We start from the raw sequence: 22,203 nt of genomic DNA on the forward strand, positions 1-22,203 counted from the left end.
AGCTGTTGCTCACGTAGCGATTGTGTAGATGCGTGCAATCCTGTTGAACCCTGTGTTGAGATACTTGAGAACCAGGGAAACATTGCCTCAGCTCTATGCCTAAAATATTGTTAAAATAGGATAAGAAGCCATTTCTTGGGGTTTTTTTGGCAGCAGTAGGTGATAAATACAGGGTGTTTCCTGTACAAGGAAATAATGACTGATCTGAATGAGTAGTCTGTAGCAGAGCCAAGCTGGCACTGAGTTTGCCTTGTCAGTGAAGGTGGGCGCTCTGTGGCATCAAGATATTGTGAATATCTCTCTATGATGAGAGCTGTGTGACGTAGTGCCATGTTAAAAGTCCCTTGTTGTTTTCAGCTTAATTGTTTTTGGAGTAAGTGTTGCTTATTTGGGTCAAGAAATAGACACTTCTGCAGCAGTATCCTTTTATAAAATGTCTCAAAGATGCACCTACAGAGAAACGGATTTGCTATGCTTTAGCAAATTACTGCATAGCAAAAGCTTGCACTGGGCCCAGAGCTTAAATTAAAGTGCAAAAGCATAGTTTTGACTTCTAGTTTGTATTTTGTTCAAAAAACAAACAAACAAAAAACCAAAACAGCTTTTGCTGTGTCCAAAGCTCTTCTACATTTAAGTGCATTTATGATTTAATAATCACACAATCATTGTATATATGCTACTTTATTCTCTAGTGAAATCCATGTGGTTTTCTTCACACTGTTTATGTAGAAGAGAATTTTTTTTATCCCATTTCATTCTGTTTGTCATAGCTAGACTTTGTCTTGTGTGTAATAGATTTCCATAAAATTCACTGATTGGGTGATTGTGTTAGGTGGGTTTTTTTGTTGTTCCCCCCCCCCCCCCCCGGCCACCATCATCTCTTGGTTCAAAGACAAGAATTCTTTCCTTAAATCAGTGAGGTGATTGTCTACTTCCCCTGTCTCCAGGGTATCATGCAAGAATTATGTGTATTTTCTTATTTGTATTGTGTCAAGTATTGGTGAAACAGAGGTATTTCATCTTTATTCAGAAGAAATCATAGACTTTCATTAGGAGAGAAATTCTTAGGTATTAAAAACTTAGAGGATGATATTTTGGGAGCTCAACGTTTTTGAGTCTAAACAAAAAGATTTAATGTGGCACTTTCCTCAGGCTAGTATCTAACTGCAGAGACAAAATTTATTTCTGAAGTTTGTTCATTGAAGTAGTTCCTGCATGACATGGAGACTCTGCACTTACTGTATAATGCTGTTATTCCCGGAGATATCCATGACTGTTAGATTAGGAAGCATTTATTGATTTGTCATTCCTTTGCTCTTCAGGCTGCCTATCACAGAGAGTGGTGGAACCGAATATGCTGAAAAATACGGACGAGTGGAGGCCCAAGAGCTAGATGTAGTTGGAAATGATCAGCTTGTCTATAAACCAGGTAAAAAAAAAAAATTATATCAGTTCCTGTATACGTATAGGAGATAGATAGATAGATAGATATGTCTGTGTATATATGTATATATATGTGTATATATATGTCTGTGTGTATATATATATATTGGTTCCTGCTATAAACTCAGATATACCCATCCTTTTTCTCCCTGTGGGCTTTCCTCCCGTCTCCTTCCCTAAATAAAACCATGAAATGTTACTGTGTGTTTCTTGTTTGTTTGGTGCTGTATGTGCATTTGTTTGTTTTGTGTAAGGCATGGTATTAAGAAGTAAACACCTTATTTTCTGGAAGCCACAATGTATAATGCTGTTGCATAGATATATGTGCATACATCTGGTTTATTGTATCAATAAATGTAGGTATATCATTGAAATATATCTGCAAGGAAAAAATACTGTTCATTGGGTTCATGTCTTTCTCTATTCTCTTTTCTCATTTTCTGTCCGTGTTATTTCTGTGTATACTCGATTGTTGCTTTGAACTGCCTTCAGAGAGAAATTTGATTGCACCTTTTTCCTAGGAGCTCTGGTAAAAGCAGTATGAGGCTGACTCACTTGTCAGGACAGCTCAGCTTCAAACTCTTACTATGCCTCTTAATTTCCACATTTGTTAACGTAGCTGATTTCCCAAGAAAAGGACACTTATGTGTTTTGTCTGTTCTGCGTGTCATTCTCTGTAATACTTTTTGTATCCCTTTGCTGATATACCAAAATTTGTCAAATTGAGAAATTTTCTAGAAATTACTTTCCTTCAATGCTTCTGCAAATTATATGGAAAACCTCTGGAACTCAGGTAGGTGGTGAAGCCATTTGTTTGATCTGTCATCAGCTGAGAGGCAGTAGGTGCAGTTGGCCTGTCCAACATGTGCAGTCCAGCATCTGACCATCTGTCCTAACCACAAAATACTGTCTCTTGTTCGCTTGACATTACATAAAATTTGTGGGAGAGGAGGAGGTATTGAAAGGTGAAAATGGGGGAATAAAGGGACTGGAAGACCCTTCACATGTTCTAGTTCAAGAATGTGGTGTTCCATAGTTTTTCATGTGCTTTACTAGCAAAGGAAGGACAGCAGTGAGTTAACTAAGCATAAGTTCCTCAGATGTTTCTTTGAAAGTATAGTGGTATTGATAATTCAAGGAAATAGTGTAAGTCATTTAATGTCCTTCAACTATTAAATTGGAATTCTGCCTAAGGTAGGCCAGCAACTTAATTTAGGAGCTCTAGTGGCCTGCTTAATTTTGAATGGAACTGATGCTAGCAATGTTCCTCCTGTAAAACAAGGGTTATAACTTAAGCTTGTTAGGAAATATTTCTGCATAGCCGTCCCGGTACTTTGTTTTATAAATACCTGTTTTCTCTTGGTCTACCCTAAAATGTTTGTCCTTGAAGTTTATAACTTCTAATATTTATTCTTGCCTTCCAGTTGTAACTTACTTAAACAGCATCTAGTTAGCAAACAACCTTAAAAAATTACTAAAATATTAGCGTATACATACTCTTTTATTATTAATCTATTAGATATTTTCCTCTGTCCGTTTTTCCCCCCTCTTCTTACTCTTTGTCTGTGTCAATTCTATGATTCTGTGGTCTGGAGTCTCAGTTGCTTCAGGAGCTGTTCCATGCCTCCTCTGGTCAGTGCTCTGCTCCCAGATGTAAGTGATCCAGTGGGGGTCCCTAAGCAGACTGGATAGTGATGGAAGATTCCTGTGGCATTCTGAGACCGAGCTGCCATATCCCACCTGCAGAATAACACAAAAACTTCAGAAAATCCTGGTTCTTATTGCTATCAACTTTGACTTACAGACAGATTCAGGAATATTATGTTAGGATAATATAATAAAGAAGCTCAGTGAGTGAGCATGAGATTGTAATGTTAATTTTATTGCTTATAAATTTATATGTTGTTAATGAGACTGCTATTCTCAAATAGTAATATGTTCCTCATGCAGATTTCAAGAGCTCCAAGACCCATGTGTAACTATGAGCTATATCAGTCTGGAGGTGGATGTTCTACTTAAGAACATGAAAAATTGTCATAAATGATCAAGGATTTATTTAGACCAGGCCCTACTACTCTAGCTGTGTTGAGTCCAAATGTAGTCAAGAAATAAGCAGCACAGCATGGAAATGAGAGGCTGATTAGCCCTGAAGGTTTCAGAGCTGGTACCCCTTCTGTTCCTTCTTTCTTTCTTTCTGACTTGCTGTTCTAACTGTAGATGGTGTCTTCCATGCAAATTGACAGCCTATTTTAAATCTTGCAGAGTTACTGAAACTGTTGAGGTGTTTGCTTGTGCCTTGATGTTTTCTGAAGTTCTGTTGAATTTAAATTTTGTGCTTTTCAGTTTCTTTGAACAAGCATTTGCGTTTATACTGAGAGGACAAATATAAATACCTAATCTGCTTCTCTGTTGGAAAACTGAGATTGTCAGGGCACTGCACTTAAGAGTTCTGGCTTCTACAGAACATGGCAGAAATGATACCGCTGTGAAAAGGAAGTTGAAGTGATTAAGTGAAAGCAGAAAATACTTTGTCACAACTGTTAGCCAAAACAAGTAGAGCATTTAGCAGTTCTTCCCTGGCCTATCAGGCTAGTTTCACAATTGGTAGTGGCTGTTTCTGAGTCACTTACACACACCTTGGGTTCAGTGAGGTCGCAGGATGTTGTGCAGAGGGAAACCTTCCAGAGCCATGTCTATGGGACTCTTGCCTACTTTAAGCATCCTGTGGAAAACAGATGTTTTTTTGGTTGGCTGTTTTTTAGGTTTTTTTTTCCCAAATCTGGGTATTCTAAACTGAATGTCCCTTTTTTTTTTTTTTTTTTTAAGGATGCTTATATCATTATTTTCATGCAGCTTTGAGGATGGCAGGCTTTTTTCCTCTTTTATCTTCATTATTTTCACACCATCAAATAGATCTCTTCTGGGGATCTTCTAGGTCCCAGGTGAAGTAATTGCTTACAGAGAAGAAGCAATTTAAACATTGTTTCTGATCAGGTTACTGAAATATAAAAAAACTTAAGTTATAGAGTTCCTTAAATGTTTTGGATTCAGAACAGATGTATGCCAGGAAAATTAATCATAGCACAAATCTTCATCTCAAATTCTTTTGTATTCAAAATATGTGCAAGTTGAAGAGGATTGCAGTGGAGAACAGAAGGCAAAGACTAATTACTTGTGGTGTTTTCTTAGGAATTTTAACATTACCTGAGGGCATCCTTCAGTAGTCAAGACTTCAAGACACAGAAAACTGTTAGGCTGTTTTCCCCAGTCAGGAAGGATAATCGCTTTGCCCAGGCTCTGGATTAAGCTCTTCAGGGCTCAGTCAGCAGCAGCTTCATGTACTTTGTGTTATGACTGAAGTAGCATGACTTACTGTGAAGTCCTTATGCTTTCTGGCTCAGTGTTGGCGCCTGGTTGTTTCCTGGGACTTTCCTGTGAGCTTGCTTGCTAACCGTAAGCCCTTTGTGTGTCTGTAGCTCAGTGGAAGAGGGATCAGTGACATAGTAAGCATCTCATTTGACTCACCTAACCAGCGCTTTCAAGTATATATCTTTTTATGCATCTCATTTTAATTTGGTTAGAGGCAGATACCGAGATCCAGCTGTATCATCTCTTCTCCCAGAACTGGTGAATACAAGAATCCTCTGTTAAAGGATCTCTTCAAATCCAATTCAGGAAACAGATACCAGAAGGAATACATCTGCTATATGGGCTACAATAACTGAGATGTTGGAAAATTGCTCTTTCCATGGGCAGTAGACTGTTTTAGTCATGGCAGTCAGAACTTTAATAATAATTGAAAGGGAAGTGAGCAAGCAAATTCATCTTTCCCATAGCTGAGTTTTCAGTTTCTTTTTGCACTGATGCTGAATAGAGAAATGAATATCCTTATTTATTCTGGATTAGCATTAATGCTTCTTATACACAGAAATATTTTGCTTGTCATAAAACAGCATGGGGGGCAGTCACATGCTTCCTCAATTTACTGTTTTCAGGTTGGAAGTGTCCTGCATTCTCTGTATGTCGGAATCCAAGGCGCATGTTTGAGCATGATGTCTTACAAAGGTGTGCACTGGGTGGGTTTGTTGTCCCAGTCTTAATAATGTTTTCCAGAAAGTGTAAGCAATTGAAAAAGTGAAACTTTGTGCCTTTCTTGCTGATAAATCTGTGGTCCTGTAGCTCCTTGAATCTGTAGATGCCTCTGTATTTGCAGAAGTGATCTGTTTTTTGAAAGACTGGTTCTTATTTTGGGATTTATTACACAAATAGATGTAAAAAAAATAAAATAATCCAAACCCAAACAACAACAGTTGAAGGTAATTACACTGTGTGGTATAGAGTCCACAGTTGAAAGGCTATTTAAATGAGTAAACAACCTTGGAGCTTTCATAGGGGTGTATATTCAAGTATTTCTATTCTGCAGCGAGTCTTCGTTGTTCAGAACAACACCTTTCATTTAAAATAAAAAAAAAAGTGGAAGTTTAATGCCTTCGAAGATAGTTACCCAAGTTTCCAATTCCAGTTTTGTTTTTTCACTAATAATCACATTGGATTTCAGAAAAAGTTGGTATCCTCAGTTTCTTAGAGTGGGACTTTTGATGGCTGCTTGGGTTGCATCAGTGTTCATGTGAAGCTGCCAGTGTACTCTGAGGCCCAAGACTGTACTGTCTGCTCTAGATAGAAGCCTCACACTTGTCATGGTATTAGTGCCCCAGGCAAACTCAGGAATGTTTCTTTCAGTTTAAGCACAGAGTATATGTCTTGAAGAGGGGAAAAAAAAAACCCCAAATCACACAGTTTTTAGTACTTGCAGCATCTACTAAACAGTTATATGGCTGCTAGTTCTCAGACTCTGTGTATTGATGATGGCTAACATTGGATGACCACTTACTTTTTGGTATAATTTCTTTCCAAACTTCTTCTGTGCTTAGGAGAAGGTAAGACATGGCTGTCATAAAACTGCCATATAAAAAGTAATATTTAAAAAAAACCTACATTTCCTCAATGAAAAAAATGAGATATACAAAATTCATTAAATTGATCTGGTTATTTGGCAGGTACGTGGATACTGGTGGTTGTTTATTTGTTTCTGGTTTGTTCCTTTGTATTTTTTAAATAAAATTCTTAATTGAATTTTAGGTTAATGATTTCTTATTAATACACTGGGTTTTTACCGAGTTAGAGAACCTTATAATGTGAATCCTACCATTTAGATTTTTTTTTTTGTCCTTCCCTTCTTTTTTACAAGCACTATTATAGAACTGCTTCTGTCTTCTGTTGCATACTTTTAACATGTTTTTAAAAATTGCAGTTGTTACATGGAAAACCTGATAGAGGTGGGAAGGCTATGTTGCTTTATCAGGAATATGCTGACACTGGGATCTTTTCCCTAGCAGCTTGAGACTTCTTCCAGCATTGGTTAGGTCATGCGGAGTCACTGGTGTCTCAGTAGTGACATGTTTGTGCCAGAGGGAAGCCAGTCAGCCTTTGTACAGTGTTGCTGTGACAGAACGCTATATATGAATTTTCCTGGGGAATATATTTAGAAACTTGGCCAAAAGTATTTTAAAGAGGACAGTTAATATTTTCCAGGGTTGCTGATATTAAGTTCTGTTTTGTATGTATTTAAGTAAATAAGTAAATCACTGTGCAGTGATCACCTAAACCTGTTGCATTACACAGAATCTAGGTAAAGAACCTTTCTTGCTGGAGAGGGTGGCTTCAGAAGAATTATGTGTTTTAGTGCTTTATGAAACTGTATAAATGAACTGTCCAGCTTTTGGGGGTTTGTTTTGATGTGGGAATAACTCATTTTGTATTCCTTGACACCTGAAGTCAATTTGGGGGGTTGGAGCACATTCAGGTATGGTGCAGAGACAAAATAAGTTGTTCTGCCTGCTCCTGCTTCACTGCTGTGCGAGATTGTTAGTAACCTTTCCGAAGAAAGGAAGATATAACTGTGTAGTCAGTTATTTAGTTATAGCCTTTGTTACAGTAAATATTTCCTTTGTAAAAGGAATACTAGATTTCTTTCCCACTGCTGTATTTCTTAGTTTTTATTACTTGTATGCAAATAAGTAAGTAAATTTCACCATAGTACCTGGTGAAACTCATTTGAAATAGAAATCTTTTCCACCTTTGATTTCAGTACAGTGGGATTTTTTTTTTTTAACCAAATTGTTTAATTGTAACTTGCAGAATTGTCACTGACCAAAGTCTTGTCCTGGTTTTCTCCTTCTACACCTGCCTCATCACCTGTTCAGTCGCTATTTTGTTTTTCATGGTCAAACTGACAGCAGGCTGCTGAGCAGAAATTCATGGTAGCACTGTAAGATTTTTTTTTTGTCCTGTATTTCCCAGTGCTAACAGTGACTAACTCCTGCCAAGAGACTGCAGAATGTAGTATCACATCGAAAGATCATCATGATACTTACCGGACTTGTTTTAAATGCCAAGTGGTAGAAATATAGTCATCTTTGTATCAAAGTATGGGTTATTTTGTACTGTGGATCCAGTAGGTTTTAAGGGAAACAACACATGGGTACATGAATAAGGCATACTTTTTCAGTATTGTCAAAAAAGTTCTTGGGAACAGGTAGATTTGGCAGTTGTAATGCAAACCATGCAAAAATACTGTTGTTTTGTGTTTTTTTGGTTTTTTGTTTTTTTTTTTTATTAAGAGAAAAGCATATAGAATTATAGAATTGTATACATTCTTGACACTGATGGTGGCTTATAAGCAGAAGCAATGTCTGTCAGAGCTGCTACCAGTAAAAGAGCAGCTGCATAAACACAGAATATCTCTTCAATCTATTAATATTAAAAAGCATTAATTCTCTTAATACTCCTAAGTATGTGGTTCAAATTTGGTAGAAGTTAGGTTTCCAAATACTGTGATCATATTCTCCTGCTGGTCTTTCACTTTCTCTGTTGAAGTAACTTACTCTTGGTTGTTTTTATGCCTAGATACTTCATTGTCTCAGTGTGAATCACGTGATTGGACTTCTATACCAATAACTAACCATAAATATGTGGATATGCCTATAGCCAAACACAGGGAAGAGGTAATTTCATTGTACTTGGTCTCATTATGGAATAAAGCTGAAAATCATGCTTTGTTTTGTTGTTTTTTTGTTTTGGTGTGGGTTTTTTTTTCAGAAGGAAATTTCTGTTCCTGTTTTAAGCATTGTACAAAACCTTTGCTCGTGGTACAAAGCCATTTTATAAAAATTCTTAGAGGAAGAAACATTGCTGTTATACTTTTTTTGTATGTATTTATATCAAATCTGTAAGCGAATGCATGCCCATGTACTTTTCTGTGATGTTCTAACGTGTTTTAGGAGTCCAGTTATCTACAGATGCCTAGGAGATGATAGAAAATATAGCACAATGTTTTACAGAGATTTGATGTGTGGCCTGGAAGCTATTGATATTTCAAATCTTTTTGAAATCTGTTTTGAGTTGTTTTGTAGACTTACGAGTTTTCTTGAAAAATTTTTTCAGATAGTGTCTTTGATAGAAAGCAATTCAGTTGTGATTGTACAAGGAGCAACTGGCAGTGGTAAGAGTACACAGATTCCACAATATATTTTGGATTATTGCATTCAGCAGTCTATCTACTGCAACATTGCTGTTACCCAGCCTCGGAAAATTGGTGCCAGCAGCATTGCCAGGTGGATTAGCAAGGAACGATCATGGACACTAGGTGGATTTGTAGGATACCAGGTATAAGAAAATTTGAAATTATATTTAAAGCTATATAAAAAAGTACTGTTTTATGAATGTCCTGTCATTTCTTAGGGTCATATTTATATATGTTTGCTAACATGCATTTACATCTTTCTTTTTCTTCATTGGTCTGCAGATCCAGGTTACATCCGAATGTACTACATATGGTGCCATTTATGTATGTTAGATGCTTTCTCTTTGTTACCCATAAACCCGATTTTGTCCAGTTCCAGGTCTGAGGGGTTTTAATTTTTTAGCCGACCATTACAGAGTTGTTTATAGCATGGGGTTTACAGTGCCAAGCTTCTCCCTCATCTGTTAGACCATGTTTGCCGCCTTCTACTCTGCATCCTGTGTCTCCACTTGCCAAGGTCTCTGCTGCTGTACCAGGCCTGTATATCTCAACACTACACTGAATTGCTGTCACAGCTAGACCAAGTAAAGCAAGGGTAGAGGCAGATCAAGAAAAGTTCAGAGAGAGCAGGCCTGACATGCCTTAGTCCTGAGGCCCTGCAAACTCAGTACAAAGCTTATGGCCTGTTACTAGTAATTGCAATACCATATTACAGGGCAACACAGGTATATCAGCTTCATTTTCACATCAAAAGGATCTTTATTGTCATCCTTACCGAATACTGTTCTTTGTCTAAGTATCAAATCTTCGCAGTTTTCTTTTGATATATCTACAACAAATGCTGTAGTAGGAATTTTTTTTTTTTACACTACTCTCAAGTTTAATTTTTCCATAGGTAGATTGGAAGATGAAGTAAAAATACTCTTTATGGTCAATCACTTACTAAAAGAAGCTTCAGTTCTGAGAGGTGAACATTCTGGATAACTACGTGGGAATTCTGATCTGACATTATCTCAAATCTTAACTAAGCCAATACTAATAATCTCCAGTTATTGCTTTGTAGAATTACTGCGGGTTATGTATGTTGTTTTTTCCAAAGTAGTTTCTAAACAAAGTGTTTTATATGAGTTGATACCTTGAATTACACAGTTACAAAATTGCAAAATTGATTCATTAGGGTAATGAGTCTTAAAGGTGTTAAATGGTGCTGTGCTTCTAAACTGTCTTCGGGACAGAGTATGTGGATGTGCTGTGCCTGTTTTACAAGTGCTTGTGTGAACTGAGCAGAAGTGGCAGTAGAAGAACAGTTGAATGTAGACTTGTCTGCTTTAGGCTGTTTTAAAAGTGGAAAGTGAAAAGATGGTCACGGTTCTGCCTGTCTGCCTGGGTAGGCAGCATGTGAGATAAGCTAAACTTACAGAATTATTTTAGAAATCATAAATCCATTGTTTAACATAGGGTTGTAGAACTTCCCTCTCAAGAATAAGTTAACTGGTCTCGATGATATCTTATACCCCTTTCCTTTTTTCCTGTCCAGTAAGCAAATTATGTTTTGGCAAAACCTCTTTCTTCCTTAGTGGAAAGATCCATGTGTGTACCTTTGAAAACCATCAAATTCTTTTCAGGCTATAGCCCCTAGCAAGAAATTTTGATCCTTTATTTTATAAACTTCGGGGGTTTTTTAATTTCTCCCAAATAAAATGTTTGCTTCCTGAGTCAGCTGATTCTGGGCTTTAGAAACATATTTGTAGAGAGGCTTTTACAAGTTTGAATAAATAATTCTCATGGGTTTACACTATATTTCGTTTTGGAGTTTTCAGAGGCATAATTCCTGTAAATACATGAACTATCTGTTCACATCTGTATTTTTCTCATTGTGTTAGGTAAGTTTAGAGAACATTTCCACAAAGGAGACGAGGTTGCTGTACATGACAACTGGAGTTCTTCTTCAGAAAGTAGTTTGTGCCAAAAGCCTAGCTGAATTCACACACATTTTCATTGATGAAGTAAGTTGGTGGAAATAAATTTAAATTTCATATTAAGAAAATCTTCTTCTTTTTTAGTCTCTCTTACCATGCTAGAGAAAAAAATGTAGACATCTGCTTGTAAAGATGCTTTGTATAAGTTGTCCCAGCTAACACTTCTTTAAACAGGCTTGGCTCAGTGTTCCTTTGAGCAATGAAGTTTAGAACTGGGGGGGGGGAGGGTTTGAGAGTGCTTAGCTTTTGATATGAATGCCTTGAAATGTTTTCTGAAATCCACTGCCTGGATTCCAAGAATGTTTCTGGCTTGGCCTGTGAGGAGGAGGTGGCTAGTTTATACTCTCTTGGCTGTTACCATCCTTAGAAAGAGTCTTTACTCTTCACAGATGTCCTGAAAAATAAAATAGCCCTTTGAAAATTCTGTGTCTTCTGGCTGGATTTACAGTCTACTCCTGTGGATTCATCGTTATTGCTATCACTTCACTAAAAAGCTAGAGAAAATATACTTGTAGGATTTTTTGTAATTTGTATATTTTTATGTGTTTTTATGCTTCTTTTCTGAGGTAAACAATATTTGACTTTTAAATATAGTCAGATATTTTAATATAGTCAGTTTTCATTTTTATTCCGTTACGGTATTGTAGCTGAGAGTGACTGTGATTCTTGGATATTTGAGGAGCAGGGAGACAGTACTTAGTATACCATTAGACCATTGCAGTAATAATGAAGGCTGTCATGACCGCACTTTAGATGGCACATTGAAAAACTGGAAGAGATTAAGCAAATAGGTACACTTTTGTGTGAAGAAACTTTAGGACTTCATTCAAACAGACAAAAGTACCCAAAAACCCCCAAATCCTAAAGAATTGTACCAGTTGTTTTCATGGGAAAGATTTGAGACCACTGTAATGTATTAGCAGGGTCTTGCAAACCTTAACATTTTTAAGCCCAAGATAAGGAAATGCAGATTAGATGCAAGACACAGGTTTAACAATAGAAGCTGCTTACATAAAGAAGTGTTAGGTTGTTCCTTTATTAGGTACGAAAATTAATGAGTTGAGTTTTGTGGCCCCTTATGCAGGAGAACAGATTTATGCAGAGGTTTGAAAAACCTTGTTTGCTTGGGTGCTGTAATTTGAACTGATGATACCAGCTTGTACCACTACTTTCAGCAGCTCTTAGCTTTCAAGACTGTATGTGTTTTTTTTGCTTCCCCAGCCAAAATTCCAGTCCCTCCTGTTCCCCATATGCCACTTTTTTTCCCCACATATACCTTGCAAATTGTGACCTGGACCCAGTAGTAACCACTTTTTGAAGCTGTCCCTGCTCATTTCAGGGGCATTGGACTAGGTGACCTTTAAAGGTCCCTTCAACCCAAACCATTCTATGATTTTAGCAACCAGATGCTTTCCACTTCATTGCTAATTGCAGGTCTCAGCCCTGTTAGAATACTGCAGGTGTTTAGGAACATACATAGGCAAACCTATGTCTGAAAATCATGAATTCTCACAGCAAGATCTTTCTGTCAGCCTGAAAACTGCCTCAGCTAAATCTTTTTTGTAATGGGTCAGTATAGAATATGAGTATATCTTCATATGATGTTAGAATATGCTAATTATCTTACAGGGGATGAATGTTGACCTTTGAAGGTTAAGCTCTGGAAAAAGCTGCTACACTTAATATATTTAAACTGTAATAATTCAAGAAAGGAATATGATTATCATCAATAATGTTGAGAAGAAGTATTTATTGAACTGCAAGGAGCAACCAGAAAAAGTCAGGTGCTAGGGTATATAAAGAATCATGTGGAAAATAATGTTTCAGAAAGCAGTTGTGTATTTTGATCATAGCTAGAAGCCATTGGGAACACAGGGAGTCAATTCAATTTGCTTAGCTGTTAGACAAGGTGACTTAGTGCCTGTCTGGATCATTTGTGGTCTTACTAGTACAATTGACTTACCCACCTTCAGTATCACTTTGGCTGTTATTGTCAACTCTAGTAGAACTACTGGCTAGAGCTCACAATTGGTTTTCTAGTCATTCTACAGTTTTTATGACCTAATAGTGGCATATGATTTTTCTCAAAGGGTAGTCATGCGAAAAGCTGTGTTGGGGTTTTAAAATGTGATTAACATGCATAGTCTTAAAAGGTGTGTTTTCTTCTATGAAAATGTATTGTTGTTCCAAGTTACAAAAATAAAGCATGAAATTGAGTAGCAAAGGAAGAGATTGTCAAAAAGAAGAGCATGAATTGAGGAGAATTAAATTGTGAATAATGTCTTCCAGGTGCACGAGCGTACAGAAGAAATGGATTTCTTGCTTTTGGTGATCCGTAAACTGTTGCGTACAAATTCACAATCTGTGAAGGTAGGTTCAAAGTATATTCCGCTACTTTTTCTTGCAAGAATAAATTTTTACATGTTTTTGATCTACAAAGGGCATGTTTTAAAGAACTTACCTTAAAATGTGTCATTATTTTTTACTAAAATATTATTTAGTTTGCTGTTCTCCATAAGCAAGCAAGCTAAAGAGCTTTCTTTTTCTGGCTGCTGTAATGTGTTCCGAGAGACTTTTTTTTTTTCCCTCATGTTAGAATGCATTAGTTTCTAAAGTCTGCTTAAGGCTAAAAAATGCAAGATGGATATTTGACTAGAATTACGTATTGGGTATTGAGGGCAGTGCTTATCCTTGGTTAAATATGGTAGCATTAACTCTTGGAAATACTGAGCTTTTTTTTTAAATGGGACAACATATTTGGAAAAACAATAAAGCATTTCTGGCTCTTGCTGTAATTTCTATGTAGAACTGGTAAACGTGGCTGAGGTTTTTCTCTGCATGTTAGGTAATTGTGCTTTGCACTAAAGCAGAGTTTGCAGAGATTTAGTGTGACTTATTTAGTCTTTGTGGTCTCAGAGTAATGGACTCTTGAATTGCAAGAAATTAAATGCAGGTGATAGAGGTAAGCTAACTAGGTATATTTCTGTGCAGCTGTTTGGGACTGCAGAAATTTTGTGAGACTACATTTTCTTTAAGTGCTTCAGTTAATTGTTCAGGTAATGCAAATTGTTCTGTTCAAAACAGATGTAACCTGAATCTACGTTGGCTATTTTTGTTGCTATTGGAAAGGAATCTGTTTTCTTCTATACAATCCACTGCATTGATTCAAACTCAGATAACTTGGTCTTTAGATCTTCCAAGCATGTTCTCACTGAAAGTACCCTTCCAGTTAGCATAGGGCATGTCTGTGCACTTCACATCTTTTACTTTTTATCCCTTTTCTTGTCGTTAAGAAAACTCACTTGTCTTTAAATTCAGACACAGTAGCGTGAAGCTGTTCAGCCTCTCGTAGCACTTGTCTCTGTCTACTAAGAATACCAAATAATTTGATCGTACTCAGTTTGTGAAGAGTTTGCCCTTGATGCTGATTATCTGGTTGTTGTCAATGGCAGGAGTCCCTACAGGTCCTATCATCTTTTCTGTTAGAAAACATTTTTATTTTATAGGTTCCTGAAAGATATTTTTTTCCCTATATAATTCTGATTAAATCTCTCAAAATTGTCACTGGAAAATTTTATTTTTATCCTTTATATCCTTCTCTGCAGTTGCTTCTTCAGATGACAGTTTCATATTGTATAAATCTGAGACAATCTTACATTTGGGGGAGGGGTGTTCCCCTTTGAATTTTTTTATGGGGAGGAAGGGGGACTCTTGATCTCAATTGCTGAGTTTTAGCAGAGTGGAACAGGTAATTCAGTTCGAATTTATACACTAAATGCAGTGTCTCCTACTTCATCCCTTTTTAGACCCTTTTGAAAAACTATAAAGGAAGGGAGCGTTGATCATGTGGCAAATTCATTTAGAAAATGCAAGGTTCTCTTCCCAGCCCCCCTGAATTCATGAAACAAAGGGGTGCAAGGAGGCCCGTTTAAGGGAAAAAAAATATTTATAATTTGGGGTGATATGAAATACACGAGGTGTTTGTCTCCTAATCTGGGCATTGCAGACCACAGAAGTAGCAGGTGTAATTCAACATTGCATCAACTAACAGGATAGCAAGAGTGATTCTGACATATGGAGGACAAGATCTACCTGTTGTCGTTCACCTACCAACTCTGCTGAATTTTCTGGCAGATGGCTGGTGCAGATTATTGCTTTTACATCACAGGGCAGACATTTGACTGACTGTTCTAAGGTTGCTCTTGCTGAGATGGGGTTGTTGTAAGAAAACCTATAACTGTAAGAATGGCTCTACTGGGTCAGACCAAACAGTGCAATTTCCAGTAGTGACTAGTAACGGCTGCTTAGGTAGGAAAGTAAGAACAGGATAAAGATGGTCGTATTCCCAAGTTCTAGCGAATTGCCATTCAGGGACATCTGAAGTCAGAAGTTGTTACTGTGCGTATTTTTGGTATCGTATGGTGGGACTTTAGATGTACTGACGCTGCACGAGTGTTTTTGGACTGCTGATCTTGAAGAACTGTCTACTTCGATTACCCTCTATTCCCATGTATTCCTCTGCCATGTTGGTGATACATGCTTGCTGAATTTCTGCTTTGCGAGTAGATCAAACTCTTGGTTTAGTAATGTGATCCTTCAGGCACTCTGTTAGGAACCTATGGTTTTCCTTATAGTTTGGAAGGACTCCATGCAGATTAGAGAGTGCAAATTACAAAGATTGTCTAGGAGAAGAGTTAATTTAATATTCCTTGCTTGTAACTGCAATAATAATAAAGGATAAAAGGATAATTTAGATTGGGGTTTGTTTCAGTAGCCTTCAGGCAAGGTTACATTTAGCCTACTTTCCTAGCATAGGTGAACCAATATCTATTGGGCCATGAGGCAGTTCATGCTGTAGTGGGACAGGTTTCATATATTTGCAGAATTATGTCCTTGCAGATTTCTCCTCCTTTCAGGATCATGTTAAATGACTTTATGATTTAGTTTACCCTCTCCATGTATTCCTTGTGCCTTTACATGTGCTTTGGAGCTGAGCACGGTGGTACAATGCCCACTTCATTAGCTTGCCTGCCTGTCACTTCATAAGGGGGATGCTCTTGTATTTCATTGCATTTTTGGTTTGGGTGTTGATGTCTTTATTTCATTCTATTTTTTTAATTCATGCAAGGTGTCAGGAAAGCAAAAGAAGACTGACTGTCCCATTTTACAAGTACTGCTTAGAGTGGCTCAGAAGACCTGAAGACAAAGAAGCTGAACACTGCACAGTTCATTATAATTCCTTGGCTCTTTGTCCTTTTTCAAGCTGAAGCTGTCTAGTTTATTCCAGCTGGCTGTGCAGAGCAGTGGGAGCACGTTCCAAATAGAAGGGTTAGAGGATAAATAGCCATAGCCACTAAGTTACTTCATTCTCTCCCTTCACCCATTGTGCACATGCCGTGCTGTCTAACCAGGGAGAAAACAGTAAAGCTGTAAATTCTGAATTTCATAATAATTGAAAGAATTTGCTGCCAGGTAGCAAATGTGATTTCTGTTCTTCTGTTTAGGTGAATACGGGTTAAGAATCTTGGCAGAGTCAGCAAAGAAAGCGAGGAGCTTAGTGTGATCCTCGAGAGTTTTAAGTTGCATAAATTAATTGAAACTGAGAGAAAACTTATTTGGCATGTTTCAAAATCTTTATAGTAACATTTTTAAGGCTGGGTTATAATTACAGTTACTGCTCTGACAGGCGTAAGCTCATCTTTTGATGGAGCTAAGGGCACTGATATCTAATCTAACTGTTTAGTAAAACAGGAGTTGAAAATACTTAGCGTAGACTTTTTTCTTTTAAGGACCATGTAGAGATCATAAGCTTAAGGAAGAGTACTATATGTTTTTAGGTTGAACTTTTACTACAGGAAAAAGTTTTTCAGGTTGTTTGCCCTAGGCATCTAGGCTGAGCCATTCTCTTACAGATGGTTGCCTTTCTCCACATGCTACCTAGGGAGTCTTAAGCATTTAGCTTTGATTGTCTTAAATGCACCTAGGATACATACCTGTAGTAACCAAAATTAGGCCATTTTAACATAACGAATAAGTGGAGATTCCAGCGTAGTGTGGCATTTTGTGTTAAAATTGATGTTTTACATTTGCTGTGCGATTTTTTAACAGGTAATATTGATGTCTGCTTCCATCAACTGTAAAGAATTTGCTGATTACTTTGCACTTCCAGTTCATAACGGTCTGAATCCAGCCTATGTATTTAAGGTAGAAGGCAAACCTTATGCAATCGAAGAATATTATCTTGATGATTTGAAGCACACTGTTCATTTCAAGGTATTGTAAATATAACTTTTATTTCTTTGGACATAGTAAGAAAGAAATTGGAATAGTCAAATGAAAGCTGTGTAATAAAATTAGAAATAACCAATTTTACATGACAGTTCTAGATAAGAATTAATATATGATGATAAAACAGGAGTCTCCTTACCAGCAGCCTGGTTTTTCTTTCATGTAACAGAAATGGAATGTAAAGGGCTGGGAATGTTAAGTAGTCTGTGGCATTTTGTTTGGTAGTTTGCATCCAAGAACAATGTAAAAGTCAGTGCAGAAAATAACATATGAGGATTTATAGATCTCTTTAAATACAGCTGACAAACTCAGGGAATATTTCCTGGGTTGGTTCACGTGGCTGTTATGTATCAAAGGCAGAAAGAGCTAGGAAATGAAGAGAGTCATCAGAAAAGAAGCATTTATGATTAGAAGTTGATATTATCAAGTTGGCTCCTCTATCAGCTGAGGCTCATGTGCTTCCTATTTTTTCCTTTTTTCTTTTTTTAATAGTCCCAGAGCTGTTATGCAGTAGTTTTGAACATATTTATGTTGTAGCCATGTAAGCCACCATGGCAAATGTGTAATTTTGAGTAATGAAAGTATGTTTAGAACAATAGGTATTCACCAAATCTCTGGTGGCCACTTAACAGCCCGTATGGCTTGCACTGGAGAATTGCTGCTCTAATGCCTAAGGAGGGTAGTAATGGCTAAAGATTCATTTAGTGTGTCAATCTCCAGTGTATAAACTGCACAGTGTATTTGTTTGTAGAACTCCTGACATGCTATTGTACAGCATGTAGCTGCATGGACAGAAGATAATGGAGGAATAAATGTAAGTTTCAGTTAATCTGGTGTCTGGGCCCATGCGAACTTCATGAAGTTCAACAAGGCCAAGTGCAAGGTCGTGCACATGGTTCGGGGCAATCTCAAGCACAAACCCAGGCTGGGCGGAGAATGGATTGAGAGCAGCCCTGAGGAGAAGGACTTGGGGCTATTGGTTGATGAGAAGTTCAACATGACCTGGCAGTGTGCACTCGCAGCCCAGAAAGCCAACCATATCCTGGGCTGCACCAAAAGAAGTGTGACCAGCAGGTCAAGGGAGGTGATTCTTCCCCTCTACTCTGCTCTCATGAGAGCCCACCTGGAGTACTGTGTTCAGCTCTGGGGCCCCCACCATAAGAAGGACATGGACCTGTTTGAGCGAGTCCAGAGGAGGGCCATGAAGATGACCAGAGGGCTGGAGCACCGCTCCTATGAGTGCAGGCTGAGAGTTGAGGTTGTTCAGCCTAGAGAAGAGAAGGCCCCCGGGAGACCTTAGAGCAGCCTTCCAGTACCTGAAGGAAGGGCTACAAGAAAGCTGGAGAGGGGCTTTTTACAAGGGCATGTAGTGATAGGACAAGGGGTAATGGCTTTAAACTGAAAGAGGGTAGATTTAGATTAGATTTAAGGAAGAAATTCTTCACTATGAGGGTGGTGAGGCACTGGAACATGTTGCCTGGAGAAGCTGTGGATGCCCCATCCCTGGAAATGTTCAAGGCCAGGTTGGATGGGGCTTTGAGCAATCTGGTCTAGTGGAAGGTGTCCCTGCCCATGGCAAGGGGGGTTGGAACCAGATGATCTTTAAGGTCCCTTCCAACCCAAACTATTTTATGATTCTGTCTGTGGTTTTTTAATAGGAGTTTGTTTTATAGTTGAAAAACAGCTGTGTAGGAATTTACTTGAGTGTCTGAACTCTTTCAGTATTATGGTCCAAGGCAAAATAAACAGGTTAAAGCAAAGCAGAACAAATGCACTGGGGCTTTAATAGTGACAACCACTCTAACATAACTGGTGGCTGGGAGTAATTATTGGTCAATTTTGATAATTCAGAACACTGTTATAATGTTAATACAATGAAGAAAACAGGGGATGCACTTAAAAGGTAGCAATATGTGAACATACTGTTATTCTTTAGGTTTCATCCCTTAATTCTGCAGAAACTAAATTAGAGAAATAAATAGGTAGTTTATGGGAAACCCAGAAGAAAATAACTGCTTATGTTGTACACAGCACAGGCATTGGTTATGCCTCAATACAGGCAAGCTAAAATAAAAGGCTGTCAACTGTTGAAGTTTTAATGCAGCCAAAAAAATAAACTAAATGCATATAGCAGTTGGCCCGTCAGTTTTTATACATCGGTATGGCAGCTCAGATAAATAATATGGAGGACATTACGTAATATATGAGTTTTGTAAAAGATTTTTGATGATAATGACAACGAAAAGATAACAAAGAAATTCAGTAAGAGGTCTACTTCAGTCAAGTTGCATCTGTCATAGCTGCACTTTGAGCTGAATTTCAGCTGCCACACCTTTCACCTCAAAGGTCGCGAACAAAAGGGAACAGCTTTCAGTGCTTATGCCTTTTTATATTTTTTTTCTCCGTGTATGTGAGCATTTAACTGTGATTTTTTTTTTTTCTTAAGTTTTCATCTGTTTCTTTATGTCGTGTTGTCCTCGCTATAGCCATTGTGGTGTTCAGTAGAAGAGTATGATTGTCCAAGAAGTTATTTGTACCTTAGGGCAACAATAGAAGCACATAAGTACTCTTGATTTTCTTTTTTTTTTTTTTTTTATATGTATGAAAAAAAGAAGAAGAAATTGAATTAGAAAGCACTGATGTTTGGTCTCACATCCTTTTTCTTATGGCACTATGTGTGGAGATTTTCTCTGAATAGTTTTATTTAAAAAATACATAGAAGTTCTAAGAAGATTTATGTAACATCCTAGTAAAATGAAAGCGGAATCTGAGTGTTAAGGCAGTTAATGAGTTAACGCTGTCATGTGGAAGCAGGCGCGCATCTTTCATCACACTAAAATCAAAGTCAGATAACTGCCTGAGGTACAGGCTCCAGGCTTTAGTTCTTAATATTTATTTTTGCCTATAAAAGCCTGTAAAATTCACATAAAAGAATACAGAAGTTAAAAGAAAAAAGTCTTTGCTTTTTAGGTAAACAGATCTTTTTTTTTTCCAAGTTTCATCTTGGTTTTAAAATTAATAACTATAAAATCAGATGACATAAATCATAACTCATTCCTTGAAGCATCTTGATTGGAATTAGTTTAGTCCTTTAACTGTCTCATTTGCTGTGAGGGATGACACTTTGTCCCTTTTCAAAAAAATCTTAAAATAATTGGATGTTACTGTATAAATGTAGAATTCTTTTATGAATCCTTCAGAGCTCTTTGCTTGAATATGTCACTCATTTCTGTAGGTGATAATGTTTTAAAACTATGCTTAAAAATAAAAATTTTCTTTGAGCAGTTCTGACTTGGATAATTTGGGAATTTACTTATATCAGTTGTGATTTGGAAGATAAATAGAAATGCCAGTCATTATTTTTCTTCTGTATGTGTGTTTGCAGTAAGCCCTTTGCTATGGCTAGATAGATAGACATCTAGCTGAATCAAAGATAAAGCTTTCCACTTGAATGGCTTTATTTGTAGGAAAGAATAAAAATAAGGGGGAAGGAAGGGAGAAAGTCTTCAGTGTAGCACTGGCTACCCTTGCCCTGATATGGGGTCATTTACATATGCTACTGTTTAATTTTTGAGTATAGGTTTATAAAAAGTAGTTTGTCTTTCTTTTGGCATAATGGCCTTTAAGTCCATTGTTTTGGATATTTAACTGGATCATTATTTTCTCATATCAGCACCCTCTAAGCCCCAAGGAATCAGTGAAACAGGTTTTGATGAAGAATGCATGAAGGCTGTATCTATAGGCAACTTTAAAAGTAGTGTGTAAATGCTTACCTATTGCTGTAGTATAGTATTAGAGATATCAAATGCGAATTAATTGTGTAGTTAATTCTGTGAGCAAATTTAAAAAATGTAAGCAACTAGGGGGTCTAAATGTTAGTCTTTGGCAGTAGATCTGTGAAATTCCATGTCTCTCTTTTACCTAAGGCAAAAAAGAGAGTCCTATTTTTGGCTTGCAAGTGTAAGAACTCCTTTATATCCCTGGAACTGAAGTCAGAGTCCAGATGAAAGGTAGCGAACTGCTGTCAAAAGCTATTCCGATTGTGTTGTACTATTTCAGTCAGCTCTGACTGGGCTTTTGGACTTGCTGTTTGTCACATCATTACCTTTTATTAGGAATGATGTGGCAGCCTTGTCATATTAAAGAATGCTAAAGGTACAATCGGTAACAAAATTGAAAAGTCAAATTTGACAGTTATTTAAGCAGGGGTAATCTAAAACCAAAAATCTTACTTTTGAGCAACCCAGAACAGATAAATTCCTTAGATTATCACATATATTGGGGAAAAAAAAAAAGTACTACTACTCAAAACTACTAGAATGTTGTCTGTGGTTTCTCATGGACTAGTCAAACTTCACTGGAAAAGCATTACTATAGTGGGTGTAAATAGCAGTTAAGAAGTGCTGGGACTGACAGAGTTGTAGACCTGAAAAGTCTACGTCGCTATTTGATTCAAGGGGGTCAGAGAAGTGGAAAGAATATTGTCAAGTTCTTGCAGATGGCTTTTCTTCATCTTCCCATCCATCCCCTACAAGAACAAAGCAGGATAACTTTCTCAGGGTTTTCAGAAAGGAGTCTTTCTGCAGACACCAAGGTGACCTCGGGTTGACATGATGTAGTGTTACAGGTTGGCTGTTCTGGTAAAGGTTGGAAAGCTGAGGACTGAGGTTGCAGTAGCAAAAGCTAATCTAAATCATTGTTGCCAAATTAATGTTAGCAGTGGTGCTTTTGTGATTCCATCGTGAGCTGCTTTATAAAAGGAAACTGGTAGAAAAATAACTAACTTAATTTTAATAGTTAGTTCAGATAGTTAGTTTTCTGTGGTTTTAGCTCTCTGAAACATCTCTACTAGGTCAAATGTGTACAGTTGCAGGCAAAGGATTTCTGATCAGGTTAAAACAGTCTTGGCAC

At 37.4% G+C, this 22,203-nt stretch overlaps 1 protein-coding gene across 3 annotated transcripts in view; it reads left to right on the top strand.

Moving 5' to 3' along the window:
• Positions 1–22,203, top strand: part of TDRD9 (tudor domain containing 9) — an 87,062-nt gene that overhangs the window by 18,613 nt on the left and 46,246 nt on the right. For all 3 annotated transcript variants that reach the window (XM_087747005.1, XM_087747007.1, XM_087747006.1), the window contains exons 2-7: positions 1,323–1,429; positions 8,410–8,507; positions 8,947–9,168; positions 10,909–11,031; positions 13,294–13,374; positions 17,113–17,277. In XM_087747005.1, the coding sequence (XP_087603131.1) occupies positions 1,323–1,429; positions 8,410–8,507; positions 8,947–9,168; positions 10,909–11,031; positions 13,294–13,374; positions 17,113–17,277 (796 nt within the window). The remainder of the gene's footprint in view (positions 1–1,322; positions 1,430–8,409; positions 8,508–8,946; positions 9,169–10,908; positions 11,032–13,293; positions 13,375–17,112; positions 17,278–22,203) is intronic.

Source organism: Nipponia nippon, unplaced genomic scaffold, assembly GCF_047370975.1.
Source record: "Nipponia nippon isolate SJK-2023a ecotype South Korea unplaced genomic scaffold, ASM4737097v1 scaffold_11, whole genome shotgun sequence".
NCBI lineage: Eukaryota > Metazoa > Chordata > Aves > Pelecaniformes > Threskiornithidae > Nipponia > Nipponia nippon.